At 42.6% G+C, this 14,276-nt stretch overlaps 2 protein-coding genes across 2 annotated transcripts in view; one reads left to right on the top strand and one right to left on the bottom strand.

Annotated features, from left to right (window-relative positions):
* Positions 1–5,579, top strand: part of LOC125881114 (inhibitory synaptic factor 2A) — a 38,589-nt gene extending 33,010 nt beyond the window's left edge. Inside the window, exon 4 of the mRNA XM_049564130.1 lies at positions 4,721–5,579. Within this exon, the coding sequence (XP_049420087.1) occupies positions 4,721–4,904 (184 nt within the window). The 3' untranslated portion in view covers positions 4,905–5,579. The remainder of the gene's footprint in view (positions 1–4,720) is intronic.
* The window catches only part of dock1 (dedicator of cytokinesis 1), a 292,979-nt gene that overhangs the window by 157,496 nt on the left and 121,207 nt on the right, over positions 1–14,276 (bottom strand). Inside the window, 1 exon segment of the mRNA XM_049564198.1 lies at positions 12,641–12,736. Coding sequence (XP_049420155.1) covers positions 12,641–12,736 — 96 coding nt within the window.

The raw sequence follows: 14,276 nt of genomic DNA, 5'->3' as shown, positions 1-14,276 counted from the left end.
ATTCAATTTTTTTTCTTTCTTTATTTGACGACCTTGATATATAATATTTGATGTTTTTCAAGCATCGCTAAGATTAAAAAGAGTAAGGTTGAATGGGAAACAGGTGAATAATAATATCTACTGCACGGCAGATGTGTAAGTTTTAAGTAAGAAAGGCAAAAAATCCAATAATCTTAAATAACCATATATTGTTGGGTGTACACACACACACACACACACACACACACACACACACACACACACACACACACACACAAACTGCACTGATCATGCGCAGAATACCCTCAGAGCATAAACTGAAAGCACATCTGCTGATTGTACCAATAAAAACAATACTTGTTTTTTTAATCAGCTTAAATGGCTATGTGTCCATGCAGGGCAATAACCTCCAGCCATGGATGCACAGCAACAACAGCCTTAGCAATATTTGAGGCTTACATCGAAGAGCAGGGAAAATCCTGTCAGTGTTAGAGCGGCTCTGTCTATTTGTGTATGGGTTTTTGAGAAACATATCCAACAAGATTGACGCAGCATTAAGCTACTGCACTTCCCCAAAGATACCCAAAAGAAAAGGCAGAGAGTTCCGTCTCTCTGTGCCTTTACACACGCTTAATTGAAGGTTTTAAAAGAGAAGAAAAAGGCGCAATAATGAAATACTCAGCGTACTGCTTCACCTAGACTATGACACCACCACACACTCATTAGACTCTGACAAACACACAGTCATTGATCACAGAATCCTTTGATGCTGTTTTACTACAGTTATTTGCGCTGCAAGAGCCTGTTAATTTCATAGCCCATGACTTACGCTTCATATTTGAGCTTGAGTTCGACTTCAGAAGACATGATCATACAGTATTACACATTGTGACGCAGTGAGCTGCGTTCACGCGTTAGTTTGGTTCCCTTGAGCCTGACCAAAGGAAAAAAAAATCTAGAACTGTTATCAAAGTGTTTTTATAGATAGTAAGACAAATAAAATCAACAGTTAGAGAGCGTCAATATAAGAAATCATAAGACACTGAAAAGATAAAATCCTAATGGACTGAATAAAACAATCAGGAAAAATTATACAAGATAAAGTAAAAGCATTCTTACAGCAGAAGGCAGAAGACTGTTACAAGGCCAACTCTGTCTGCTACAGCTCAATCACCCCGCAAAATAAGGTAGGTTTTCGGAAATGATAGAAGCTTATTGGCAGAGCTGGAGACCAGTGCAGGGTTAAAACAAAACAAAACAAAACAAAGTATGAGTAATACAGTCTCTATCCCTGGCACCTGCTAAGAGCCTGGCTGCTGAATTCTGAACCAGTTGTATGCCAGAAAGATTTTGAAAAGTTTGAGTGAAGAGAGCTGCAGTAGTGAATCATTATCATGGCATGAATTGGTCAAGACACCTCAAGACAAATGTCTTTTCCCAAGCGTCAAAAGTGATTCACAGCCAAACAAAACACAGACTTTTCGTGAACAGGGCTAAACATTCGGTCCAAGAACTGCAAACCAAACAGAACTGCAAAGGATTCACAGTTGCATTTTGGTTAAAGTCCATTCCAGGTTCACACATATTTACAAATCTTGGTTCACAACTGAAACAAGATTTGTAAACTAATGGAGTCACCTGGATTGTCAACTAACTTATTCATTGTTGAGATGAGAAGAAGATGTTGTTTGTTTGGTTGTTTCAATGACAGCATTCTCATCGGACCCTGAATCAAACCAAACAAGGAAACTAAGCTTGTTAATGCAACAATAGGAAATTTTTACCCTGGTTTTCTATCCATCCATCCATTTTCATCCACTTATCCAAGGCTAGTTCATGGGGGCAGCAGGCCAAGCAAAGCACCCCAAACGTCCCTCTTCCTAGCAACGCTTTCCAGTTCCCAGGCCAGATGAGATATGTAATCACTCCAGTGTGTTCTGGGTCTGCCCCAGGGCCTCCTACCAGAAGGACGTGCCCTGAACACCTCTAACAGGAGGTGTACCAGGCGTAACCTAGTATTAACAGCTTCAAAATCATTTGACACACTGACTTGTAACAGGGAGAATGGCACATCATTCCCACTGCGTCTAAACACCTATTCTTTAGGATGTAACTTTGGTGAGCAGGTAGGATCTCCCGGGAGAAGTGCTTTACGGCACTAACTAGCTTGGCTGTTTGGTACTGCTTTTCGTTTTATTTTGTCAAATGCTTCATCTGTATGTGTGAGATCAAAGAGGATGTTGACATAGGAAGCAAATAAGAGCAAAAGAGAGTGTGAGTAAGCAAAAGGCCGGACGAGAGTAAACTAACAAACTAATGCAGAGTTGCAAACTGTTCATATCGTCCTGATGTGGGCTGTAGTGATCTGTCACAGCCAATGGATAATAACAACAATTCGCGAGTGTACATCTCTGTCAGTGTTGTTTATGAAAGATTGCAATGTAGGCTGTAACCTTATTGGTGTCATGCCTGTCTCACTGAGTTTTGTTGTTTTCTGGGACGCCGAAAGTCACATTAAAACGCTTAGCAAAGCATGTATATGGGCTGGAAACACGAGAAGTACTTCAGCAAACCTAAAATTTTCTGTCAATCTTTTTTGTTGTTCTTTTTGTTATGTCATTTTTCATCTCCAGTGTCACCTTAAATAAAACGTAGAGTCATGTTTGTGCAAAATCCTGTAAATTTACTTCACCGGTTGAAAGGGTTCTTTGGTTTTTGATGTTGTGTTAAATCCTTCACCTTGACGAAAAATGCACGAAACGACACCAGCAAGGTTTCAGCCTACATCGCAATCTTTCAAAAATAACACTGGCAGGGACTTACACAGTCAGATTGTTGTTGTTTTTGGTTGGCTGTGAGACGCATCACTACAGCTTAGATCAGGACCATAGGAACAGTTTGCAACCTGCAGGCGCAATTTGTTTTTACGCCAGATCACAAAAATACCGTTTCTTGAATAATGCCGCTTTAAAGTGCACAAAATAGGTTGGAAGTGAACCCTGCCTAACTTAATGGTACACACATGGAGCTGTTTGCGCATGCACACACAGACTCTAACAGACTTCACACAAAGAGAAGTGGGTTTATACCAGTGTAATTAACAGCCTGTGATTTATTGCTAATAGCTGCAGTGTTCTTGGCCCCATGTAAAGGCCTGAGTCGAACAAATGCAAAGTGCTGAGTGTCTGGTTCAGCACCCAACATTCACTTGAGTCACTGTCAGACACCCACATTTATATCTGATCTGTTGTAATCAATGCCAGACATCAACGTATATCATAAAAACCAAAGCACTTTGTGTTGAGATTCTATTCAATGTGGATTTTGAAAATAGTCACTCTTCTAAAGTCTTTCAAAAAAAAGATGTCTCATGTAGCAACAGGCAATTATTACAGATGCCTTGTTTTTCAATCAGAGCAGGCAGCCAACCGAGCTCACCTTGACATTGCATAATCTCTCACAATGGTAAACGGAAGCCTCTAGCCAGGCAAACTGCAGTATTCATGAAGTGAATCCTGCTGCCATTATGTAAGTCAGAGTCCCCACCAGCCCGACTCAGGCTGGTGGCTGGAGGAGGCTTTAGCAGATTAAAGCCCCTCTACACTTACCACAGCTGAGGCTGTAATCTGAGTTTCACTTAACAGAACCTAGTAGTCAGATGTGCGCGGGCGTGGGATTACAATGATGGCTGGTCCAGATAAATCCCCTAGCACCCTGGGGAAACGTGGAGTATACTAAGAAGGAAAAGACTCTGTTTGTGCACAAAAATCTCACAAATTAATTTGTTCTGCATCTCAATTACCTATTGCTGATGTAATATTGTGCAGTGGACCAAAGCAACATGATATCAACTAAAGTCCTAAAAGGCTCGCATCAATACCCAGGCTCTGATCTCAGTTTTAGCAAAGCAAATGATCTTCGGTTCAACACCCCCTCCAGTGACCCAGCACTTCTCAGTGGGAAAAATACTAATGGGCTTCCCTCTGGCTTTATGAATCATGGTAAGAATGCAAATAACAAATACTACAACAGCGGCAGCAGCTGCAGCCAAAGTGGGCAACCAGATGCAATCAAAGACAATCTAAATTGGGAGGTTTTACTGGGAAATGAGGATTGAGTGAGCAAGAAATGTAGGTCGCTGTACCAGGCTGAGCAATGCTGTGACAGATGCCTGTGCAGGGGTCAATGAGGACAGGCCAAAACGTAGACGCTTAATATGGTTAGAGGGAGCGTGTGGCAGTCAAAACATGTCAAGATTAAAAGAAGCGTGAAGGGGAGAGAAACCTGAGTGGTTTCAGTGGCGTTGAAGGAAGAATACGCAGGGTAAAATCTCTGGAATTAGAGCCAGTCTTTGTGAATAACGGCCAGGTTTGCAACCTGTTCAAAGAAATTAAGGCTGTTCAACATAAAATTTTCATTGCTGTGAAAATAAGGGAAATGCAGTTATTACCCTCTAATGGTTCACTCTGATCAATGCTGCAAATGTTTCACAATAAGAGTCTTCCTGGAAATGGCAGGGATTATCCTAGCTCATGTGAAGACTGGGCTGCGTTAACAGCAGCAAATTTATAAAGCAAGCAGTAAAAACAAAATGAGAACACAGGGAGGCTTTCTACTGAAAAAATGCAATAAAATATATGATAGATTATGCCTACCTCGCACTGTAATAGTACCTGGTGTTAATACCTGCACACAGATAGTGTTTGAGCTGATTGTGTGTGTCTCTGTTTCTTTGCCGCAGTGTGGAGCTGGACTTCAAGCAGCAGGAGGACAAGCTGCAGCCGCTGATGAAGAGGCTTTGCCCTACGGAGGAAGGCCACTTCCCCTCCCTGCCTTACCCCCAGGAGGCCTTCACCTCCACCCCTAAACGCAAGTCCAAAGCTGACTCCAAGAAGCACGCTCGCTGGAAACTTTGGTTCCTCTGAAACACACAAGACTGTCTCCTCACCCGCACTACGGATGCACAGGATTTATGCATCCGTCTGGTCGTCCATATTTGTTTGGGTTATCCATCGTCTTCAGTTTTATCACATCTCCCTTGGCTTTTTGTAGACCTGGTGACCAGTATTGACGGAGAGCTCCACCACTGGATACTGAGCCTTTCTCAGAAGATGACAGGATGTGTAACGGGACACAAGTGTGGATTCCACGGAAAATTCTGTAATGTCATGCTTACCAAAAATGGATTCAGAGTTATTTTGAACTAATTTCTTCAAACAGGGTGTGAAATTACACCAGGGCGACATATTTGGAGATCAGCAAGGTGAGAAGACGAAATTTGATTTCCCTCTGTCTATTTGCATATATTTTTCTAGCTGACGTCTACGGGGTCCTGTTCTGTGATAATGGTTCAGTGACGGTCGCATTTCTATTCAGCAGTTGGGACTTTTCTTCCCAGCCTCCAGGAGAGGTTGGCAACTCAACCATGATGCGCTGAGGTCTACATCAACAGCATATCACCATACTGCAAAGCACAATTAACACTGTTCAGGATACATTTTTCTCCAGAGTAATTAAAAAGAACTATTTTGAGTATTAACTCTCACATGTAGATCACCTACTAACCATGACAGATTGAAGACTTTCATAATATCTAAAGAAGAGACCTAAAGGACAAAGAAGTCAGAGATGTTTAATGGAGTTATATGATCAACTTTCTATCCATCTCTAAAATGTCTCCTTGAATCAACTGACTTTGAAGTAAAGAATGAATAAATAACACTTATTTTCTTAATAACATTTGCAAAGTTAGACATCAATGTACTTTTTTCTATATAAATATATATATATATATATCTATATACATTCACTTTAAGGTTTAGTGGGATATAGTTATTTGAGCTGCAGTGAAGAGGGGCTGTGCATTTCAAAAACTACACTGCAAAGGAGGGGCAATCAATGATTCTTAATTCCTTTTCATACATCAAACTTAGTTCTGACTAACCTCACAGTGAAAATGGTGATCGAAACCCAATACCCCAAAATAAGTCCATACTTAAAAACTTCATCAGTGTAAACTAGAGAGAGTTGTGGATCAACACATAGAAAATTAAGTTTAAAGGAATACTTAACCACCGAAATGATCATTCGTGTATCAATTATTCACCCCATGTTATGTTGAATTTTCTTGCATACCTCCTCAATGAATGAAGAATCCAAAACCAGAGAAAATTCTTGATGAAAAGAAACAACAGGGGGTCACTTTTAACAACAGCAAAACTATATGAAAACATCCATTTACAAACTGTCACATTAGTCATGCAGTATAATCCAAGTCTCATTTATCCAGTCATATGCTCAGTGCTTCCCAAACAGACAGCCCTTTCTGACGCGGAACTGAACTGAAAGTGAAATTATTCGATGCTCCCTTCAAATCTAGACTTTATTGGCGAAAACATTAATTTGAAGAGAAGATTGTTTGTGTTATTGTGTGACTGGTGAATCTGAACTAACCCTTTAAAACACCAAATTCACACAAACTAACTGACAGCTAACTGACTGGCAGCTGTAGACCAGGGGGGTAAAATCACAGTTTCTGAAGAGAGCACAGATAACTTTCACTTTCAGCTCAGTTTTAAATACTACAGCTTCAGTGAAAATTCCTGTGTTTGGGAAGTACTTGGCATGCGACTGGAAAAAATGAGACTTGGATTGTACTGCACGAGTTATGTGAGAGTTTGAAAACAGATGTTTTCATATGCTTTTGCTGCTGTTGAACGTGAACCCCATTGACTTCAGTTCATCGAGAATTTTCTCGTGTTTCTGATTCTTCGTTCACCAGAGACGTATGAGAAAAACAGTATTTTCTTCACGAATTCAACTTAACACAGGATGAGGAGCTGATATACAAACGGCCATTTGGAGGAATGAAGTATTCCTTTAAAGATCCTTTTTTTACCCAGTCATGAAACCAAGTATATTAAATAATGTTGGTTCTTAGCACATGTGAGGGGTAACAGAAGATAGCTGTGATTGTATTGCTGCAGTATCCTGCATCAGCTACTCCGTTAGCTACTGAAACCAAGCCAGAGAGACTGAATGTGCCACTTCTGATCACAACCAGGGCTTCTACAGTGCAGGGTGGCAGGCGTGTAGCCTTGCATGCTTTTTACAACCCTCGGATTTTGCAGGATATTTTCTAGCTTTTAAAGAAACAATTTTTAAAGAGAATGATGAAAATTGCTTTTTTTTCATTTAGTTTTTCTCCAATTTTTTTTTTTTAAATTATTACTAGCTCCTGCTCATTGCTTCCCATCTAGTCGACTGTAAAGTAAAAGCTCATGTAGTAACTCCATACAGGGTTCAAAGACTATGTACAGCCAAAATAATATTTGCATTTACTATATATAAATATGTTGTATAGCATCAAATAGGGCTAATACCATTTAAATTAGTGGGAAAGCAGCCAGTAACTAAAAGAAAACAATATGCCTGCAGGAGCATAAAACCGAAGTCACTCTGAAAGCCAAAAACACTGCCCCAAAAGACAGGAAATGCGCCAAAGTGGTTTCAAGGGCATCAAAGAAGAATCTTTATCTACTGTCACAACAACACCTTGCAAACTGCAAGAGGTCACTGGTTTTACCCTCACAAGCTCCAACATGCTGCTTTCTGTTGGCTACATGTGATTCACACCTCCACTCTTGTACATGCCGAGTAGGTTTCTTTCAGTAGTTATGCTGTAGCATCAAGAGAGAACTAGATGTTTATCTGTACCTTAAAGAAGTGCAATTGATTTAATATGTGCAATACTGTGTATTTTATACTGTTTTTTTTAAAAAGAAAGAAAAAATAAAGATATTTAATATGCAAAATATGAAAAATAAAAACAGACATCTACAGAGCTCTCAAAGTCTGGAGAAGACTGAGTATCATTTGCGTAGCATAGTAGGTTGTTAATTCAATCAGGGCAGTTAAAGGGTCAGTTCACAAGAGTAAAAAAAAATTTAAAAAATTATCACTTGCCTCTGATGATCTAGCAGCTAAAGGTCCGGTCAGTACGTATGGTATGGAATATAACATAACAAGTATGTTTCCTTTAGTGTATAATCACCCGAAAATAAGAACGAGACGTTTATATCTACATAGGGAGCTTGTCCTTGTCCACAATGGACAAACCAAACACCGGTCACAGAAAGGGCCATTCGCCTTTTTTGTGTCAGCCATCAATGTTTTTTTTTCCAATGCTGTGTGTACCACAAGTGAAATGTCATTCACCTCTATTTCAATGAGCAAAAAACTCAGAAACAAATATCTCAAAACTTGGGCAAACACAATGCTTGGATGAACACAACTGTCAGGAAGTGAGGACCTGCATTACTTTGTACTTTTGGGTGAAACAACTCTGCAATTTAAGATTCCACTTAGGCTTAGTTTGAGAATTCTGTATGCAAAACAATCAACTCTACAATCTTATGTGATGAAATCCAGGAGATACGGTTAAAAATCCACCTTAAATCAGGCCTGCATCTCTTTGATGTAGTGGGGTGGCACAAAACGAGAGCAGAATACAACAGAGGGATAAGCAGCAAAGGGCTTCTGGTGCACGCAGTCAACCTGCCTTAGAACCTGCTTCTGATCTAAAGCTTACAATCACAGCACAGTTCTTGCCCTTACCAACCTTACTTTAACGCCAGCTGTCTGATGTTGGCGCAGACCAGCAATGAGGTGAAATCATGAGGTAAACTGAGGACAAAACTCTGAGTAAATGCCCCATGGACGCAGAGTCACCCTCACATGAATGCATAAAACTGCAGGAACCAATGTTGCTCGAGGGCAACGTTGCCCCCTGTCCTCTCACCCGTGGCAGGGCCATCTCCACAGGGCTTCCCTCAGGTGGATGTTTACAGCACAGTACCAGCGGCACAAACAAGACACCCAGTTCAGCTTCACATCTTGCATTCTTACACCCTTTAACCGCAGAGGGCTGCGGTTTGAAGGTGACGAGCATCACCACCTGAGTCTCTGTGGTTTTCACTCAGCGTTGCCAGTGAGCACACGTCTGACATGAGTTGTCGCAGGGTCAATAAACCCAAGAGGATGTTCAGTCAAAGTTCCAGCGCAGGAGAGGAGGGAAGAGGTGCAGCGAGTGAGTGATAAGTGCACGTTTGAGGCATTATGATGCAGTGCCATATCTCACTATGCGTCTTTTCTGTAAGAGCTCTGCAGCAGTCTGGCCGGCAGGAGAGAGAGACGGAGAGAAGACAGAGAGAGATGCAGAGAGAAATATTTAGACAGAAACAGATAAAAAGACAGGGATGAAGACAGTGAGTGATACAAAGAGCCAAGGAGACAGGGGAGGATTCTGATCTAAATAGACGTCATCCAGATGGCTTTGTTGCAACATATTCGGTCAGTGAGAGCATGCAGCAAAGAAAGAGCCCCAGCCCCTATAGCCAGTCAGCTACATACTGTCAATCAATAGCACAAGTCCTTCCCCTGCAGCTTTGCACTCCATTCCTCCTGCACACTGCAGGAAAATCGGCAGGATAACCATGAGGCACTGCAGCCGACCATCACCACAACCTGTTGTCACTTTGTCCTCGAAACTACAGCTACAAAAAGTTTAACAGGTCATTCAGACAACATTAAGGTAAAGCCATCTGTCTAGCAGTGTTTCCAATATATCCTCAGGTCTGGCAGGAATTTATTATTTTATAATATTCATTCTGACATTTAATATACAAAGGTCAGTGTGGCTAACATGACAGACTGAGAAAAAACGTTTGTTTCATTGGTTTGGTTGCAATTTCAAAAAAGCAAAAGACAAGCGTGTAACACATTGATTTTTCCTGCTGCAGCTTCCTCCCCATGTGTATCTGCAGGGCTCATCCAGAAGCTTAAAACCAAATGAAAATGAAATTCAAGGGCATACAGGTAGAACTTGGTAATTTCAGCAGGGACAGCCGAAAATGTTTCTGCTACAACCCTAATGTAAATGTATTCACAAGGACTCATCTCAACCTGCATGAGGGTGGACATGAATATAAAGATGCAGCCTGCTGGGATGTCCGACAATGCAAATGTGTGGCGACGCTAACAGGCGTAGCACTGTGGTGACAACACACAACAAAAACTGACGCCCCCAAGCCGTCACTGTGATCATTCTCATCAACATTCTGTGTCCAACACCTCCAGGAGAGAGCAGAGAGGAAAGGGAAGAGAGAGGGGGAGAGAGGCGGGAGACAGAGTAGAACGTTAATGCATAAATCTAAATGTAAGAGGCTGCCACTCAGAAGAACAAGGTTGGTGGTTGGCTGCGGTGTTGTGTGAGCAGCGGCGCGCAATCTGCCTGCAGAGTAGGCAGCAGTGCCCAGCGGCGGCAACAACAGTCCTCTGATTAGAAAGCTACGACGCTTCCAGCAGCACTAACTGGGTCTCATAGCTGTTAAAAATTCACACCAACCTTATTGATCATTATGTAGTGATTTGGGGAGCTGCTTCAAATGCAGCTTCTGTCCTCAAGTACTACATCATCTATAGTGTGTGTGTGTAAAAAAAGACGGTGCTTTCAAAAAGACGGGGCTTTGATGTGACCTCAAACTCCCACTGGGTAGAAGGACACCCTGCTCACTGATATTATGCAGGTGCTTAGAAATGTCAAGTGTAGTGGCCAGCTAGCAGCTGACAAAAGGTAAGGGTCAGTAGAGACAATAAAAGCAAGCTGTATATGAGGGAGCGAAGTAAGGTGGAGGGCAGCTGCAGCACATGTATACAAAGTAGATAGTTACAATAAGGGCCACAGGAGGTCAGTGGTAGAGCAGTTTCATTAACCAGAGAGGAGGCTGGTCTGTTTTTGCACCATTCAGCAGCCACTGCTGGAAGCAGGGAACGCCATTTCACCTGCGCCACAGGGGGCGCGCTGAAATGGATGCACTTAGTATAATACAGCAGAGAGGTGGGCCTACTTGTGTTGCTTTCATGAGCGTTGATAGCCTTTTAAACAAAGTGGTGGGTAAGTTCCATAGCTGAAATTCATCATCAAAAGACCCTCGCTGCAGTGAAAAATAACAGACGGAAAAAAAAAAAGGCAAAGGCAGCTGGTCCGAGTTCTGACAAAATATCTACCAGCGTACAATCTCTATTCCAAATCCGACTTTTCAAACTCTCTGACCGTGAGCCAGGCGGGACGGTGCAGAGCGTCAGTGCCCTGGCATAACAATGAATAGACTGGAGAGCCAAAGAGGGAGAGTTAGTGGGAGTCCTAGACCCCCTCCAGGCAGCTGGCTGGGAGAGAGGGGGCAGCAGGGAGGCTTCGGCTCAGCTCACAGCTTCATTAGCTTTACATTATGCAATGCGAGGCACGCTGGCGATCTGTTACACAACAGAGGGCTCCCCATTTACACAATTAGCTTGGTGCATTGCTGAAATACCTTTAAACAGAGGAAGAGGTGGAATAAAGGAATGGATAGAGAGTCCCCGCGTTGAGAAGAATGAACACAAGAGTAAGAAAGGACACAGAGGACAAAGGATGAGTGCTGCGGATATACCGCGGTGACATAACACACACGCTCACAAACACACGCTGGATGATTAGTGAGTGATAACTCTGGCTGCTGTTGGTTTTTTTTTTAAATCTCTCTCTGCTGGTGTGGCTCAGTGACTGGTAATAAAAGCAAATAAGCTTCCATTTAAACAGGTGACGCCGGGTCCTGCTGCTCCCCAGATGGAGAGGGTGCTGTGCGCACACACATGCGATAAATAACCCGAGACAGGAGGAGAAAGGATGCTACGCCAACCTGTAACAGCATCAATATAATGAGTCAGTGTCATACGACTCCCCATTTTCCTATACATAGTTGAAGTCCGGAGAAAATGTCTCTCTCATCACTCTGCTGTATTTAAGTGAGCTATAAAAGTACCTTTAAGTGCCCTCAGAGGAATCTCCTCCATCGTAAAGCCTTGCATAAAAATTATATATGTTTATTACCCGAATCTCACTTTCAAAGTCACATCACAGGCTACGTGCACCTCTAACAAACACAAGCGTCAACAGGATGCAACAACTCAACGAATACCAAAGTTAATATTCATGACTCAACAAATACCGAAGTTGACATTCATTGGACTCTTTGGACTCATGAAAATGGATGAAGGCTTTGCCACGGAAATAAAGCAGACAGCACAATATTTATACTATGACTGATAAGTGCGTTAATTGCTACCGAGCTCTAGCTGAGAGAGCGACTGGGGGAAGGATGCTAACGGCAGTGAGGGGCTACGCGGGTTTGTGTGATTAGATTACAGCACAGAGCATCAGCAATGTTCTAATAAATGAGGGATCAGACAAACAAACAGGCAAAGACACGTGGAAAAAAACAAACTTGTGAAACAGCAAAACACACACATACAGATCAGCACACAAACAACTGGCTGGAGAAAGATATGAGCAGATCAAAGGCACTCTTAGATTGAGGTTGTGTGAAAGCATTCTGCCAAGGTAGACTTTACCTTTAATGATAGCTTTGGAATGGAATTGGAGTTGCAGTGGGCCTGTGGGAGTTAAGCTGGTTGTGGTACAGAGGCCTCGAAATTGGAGTGTGCGTGCGAATGTGTGTGCGCACAAGTGTACGAGTACCTATGTGTGTGATAAACAGAAGGAAAAAAAGAAGGCTTGCCGTGGGTGTACAGCTAACAGTTGCAGAGAAGCAGACACACTTACTATGTGAGGGGAGTCGCGGCCCATGGAGATGACTGTCCTGTTAACTGTCCTCAGGAGCTTCTCCATGACGATCTGCACATGCCACTGGGTGGGACCCTGCAAAAATACACAACACACAGTGACTTTAAATATGTCTTCTAATCTCAAAACTGATGTCTCTGTGTGTTTTAGGATAGATTCTGAATGACACATATTGTGAATGGAATGATAAACTGCATAGCACCGTTCTAGTCTTCCTACCGCTCAAACCTTTTACATTACAGTCACATTCACCAAGTCACACACACTCCACTACCATACAAGGTGCCACCTGCTACTCAGTTTGGACGTTCACACACACACCGATGGAACAGCCATCAGGAGCAATTTGGGGTTCAGTGTCCTGCCCAAGGATACTTCGACATACAGACAGGAGGAGCCGGGGATCAAACCACCAGTCCTCCAATTAGTGGACACCATGCTCCACCTCCTGAGCCACAGCCATAGGACAATGGACCATAACTAATCAAGGTGCACTGCCATTAACTGCTAACAGCAAATTTCCACAACTGAAATCAGGTCTGAAACATAACCCATCATGTGACCACTAACCACAAAGTCCTAAAGATCCCTCACCAAAACCACTGCTCTCTGCTTCACCATTCATAACTCCACTCTGCATTCCTCCCCACACATCCGCAACCTCGGAGGTATTTTCAACAGCAACCTATCCTTCCAACAACATGTCAATCAAATTACCAGAACTGCCTTTTCCCACCTTAAAAACACAGCTCGCCTCTGCCCATCTCTCTCTGCTGCCGAAACCCTCATCCACGCCTTCATCACATCCAGGATTGACTACTGCAACAGCATCCTCTGGTACGTCATCCAAAGTTCTGAATAAACTCCATTACATTCAGATCTCCGCTGCTCGTCTTGTTCATCCATTCCTGCGTCCGTGATCACATCACCCCCGTCCTCCAGAACCTCCACTGGCTTCCTGTCCCACAACAGATCCAATTCTCCTCACTCATAAAGCCCTCCATAACCAGGCCCCTTCCTACCTCACTGACCTGCTCCACCACCACTCTCCTTCCCGCAGCCTCCCCTCTTCTGATGCCAACCTCCTGACTCCACCACCCAGGACCAAGCATCGGACCTGGGGCGACAGAGCCTTCTCCCTCCCTTGGAAATTCTCTTCCCAAACGCATTCAGGACTGCACCAACTTCTCCCAGTTCAAATTTCTAATCAAAAATCACCTTTTAAATACTGCTTTTAATGTGTGAATAATGTTGGGGGTTATATATTTTTGTGTATTCTATTTATGATCATTCTAAACTTTTGTAAGGTGTCTCGGAGTACGACGAAAAGCACTCTATAAATCAAATGTATTATTATATTGTTATAATTATTATTCAGTTACCCTTTTGTATGATGTTTTTTAACAGAAAGTGCTTTTAGTTTTATGCAGTATTTATTGTCTGGACCTTTATCCGAATTATAACATTTGACACCACCTTTCTTTAGTTGATGTGCCTGCTCAGGGACTGCTAACGACACTTAGCTATCTAACTAAGTCTGAGACAGTCACTGACTGCCTATCCCATGGTTTCCCCAAGGATTTTTTTTCAGCAGTGGTGCTGACGTACATGAGCC

The sequence above is a fragment of the Epinephelus fuscoguttatus genome, linkage group LG20, assembly GCF_011397635.1.
Source record: "Epinephelus fuscoguttatus linkage group LG20, E.fuscoguttatus.final_Chr_v1".
NCBI classification, from domain to species: domain Eukaryota; kingdom Metazoa; phylum Chordata; class Actinopteri; order Perciformes; family Serranidae; genus Epinephelus; species Epinephelus fuscoguttatus.
This window is presented reverse-complemented; position numbering and strand designations above follow the sequence as displayed.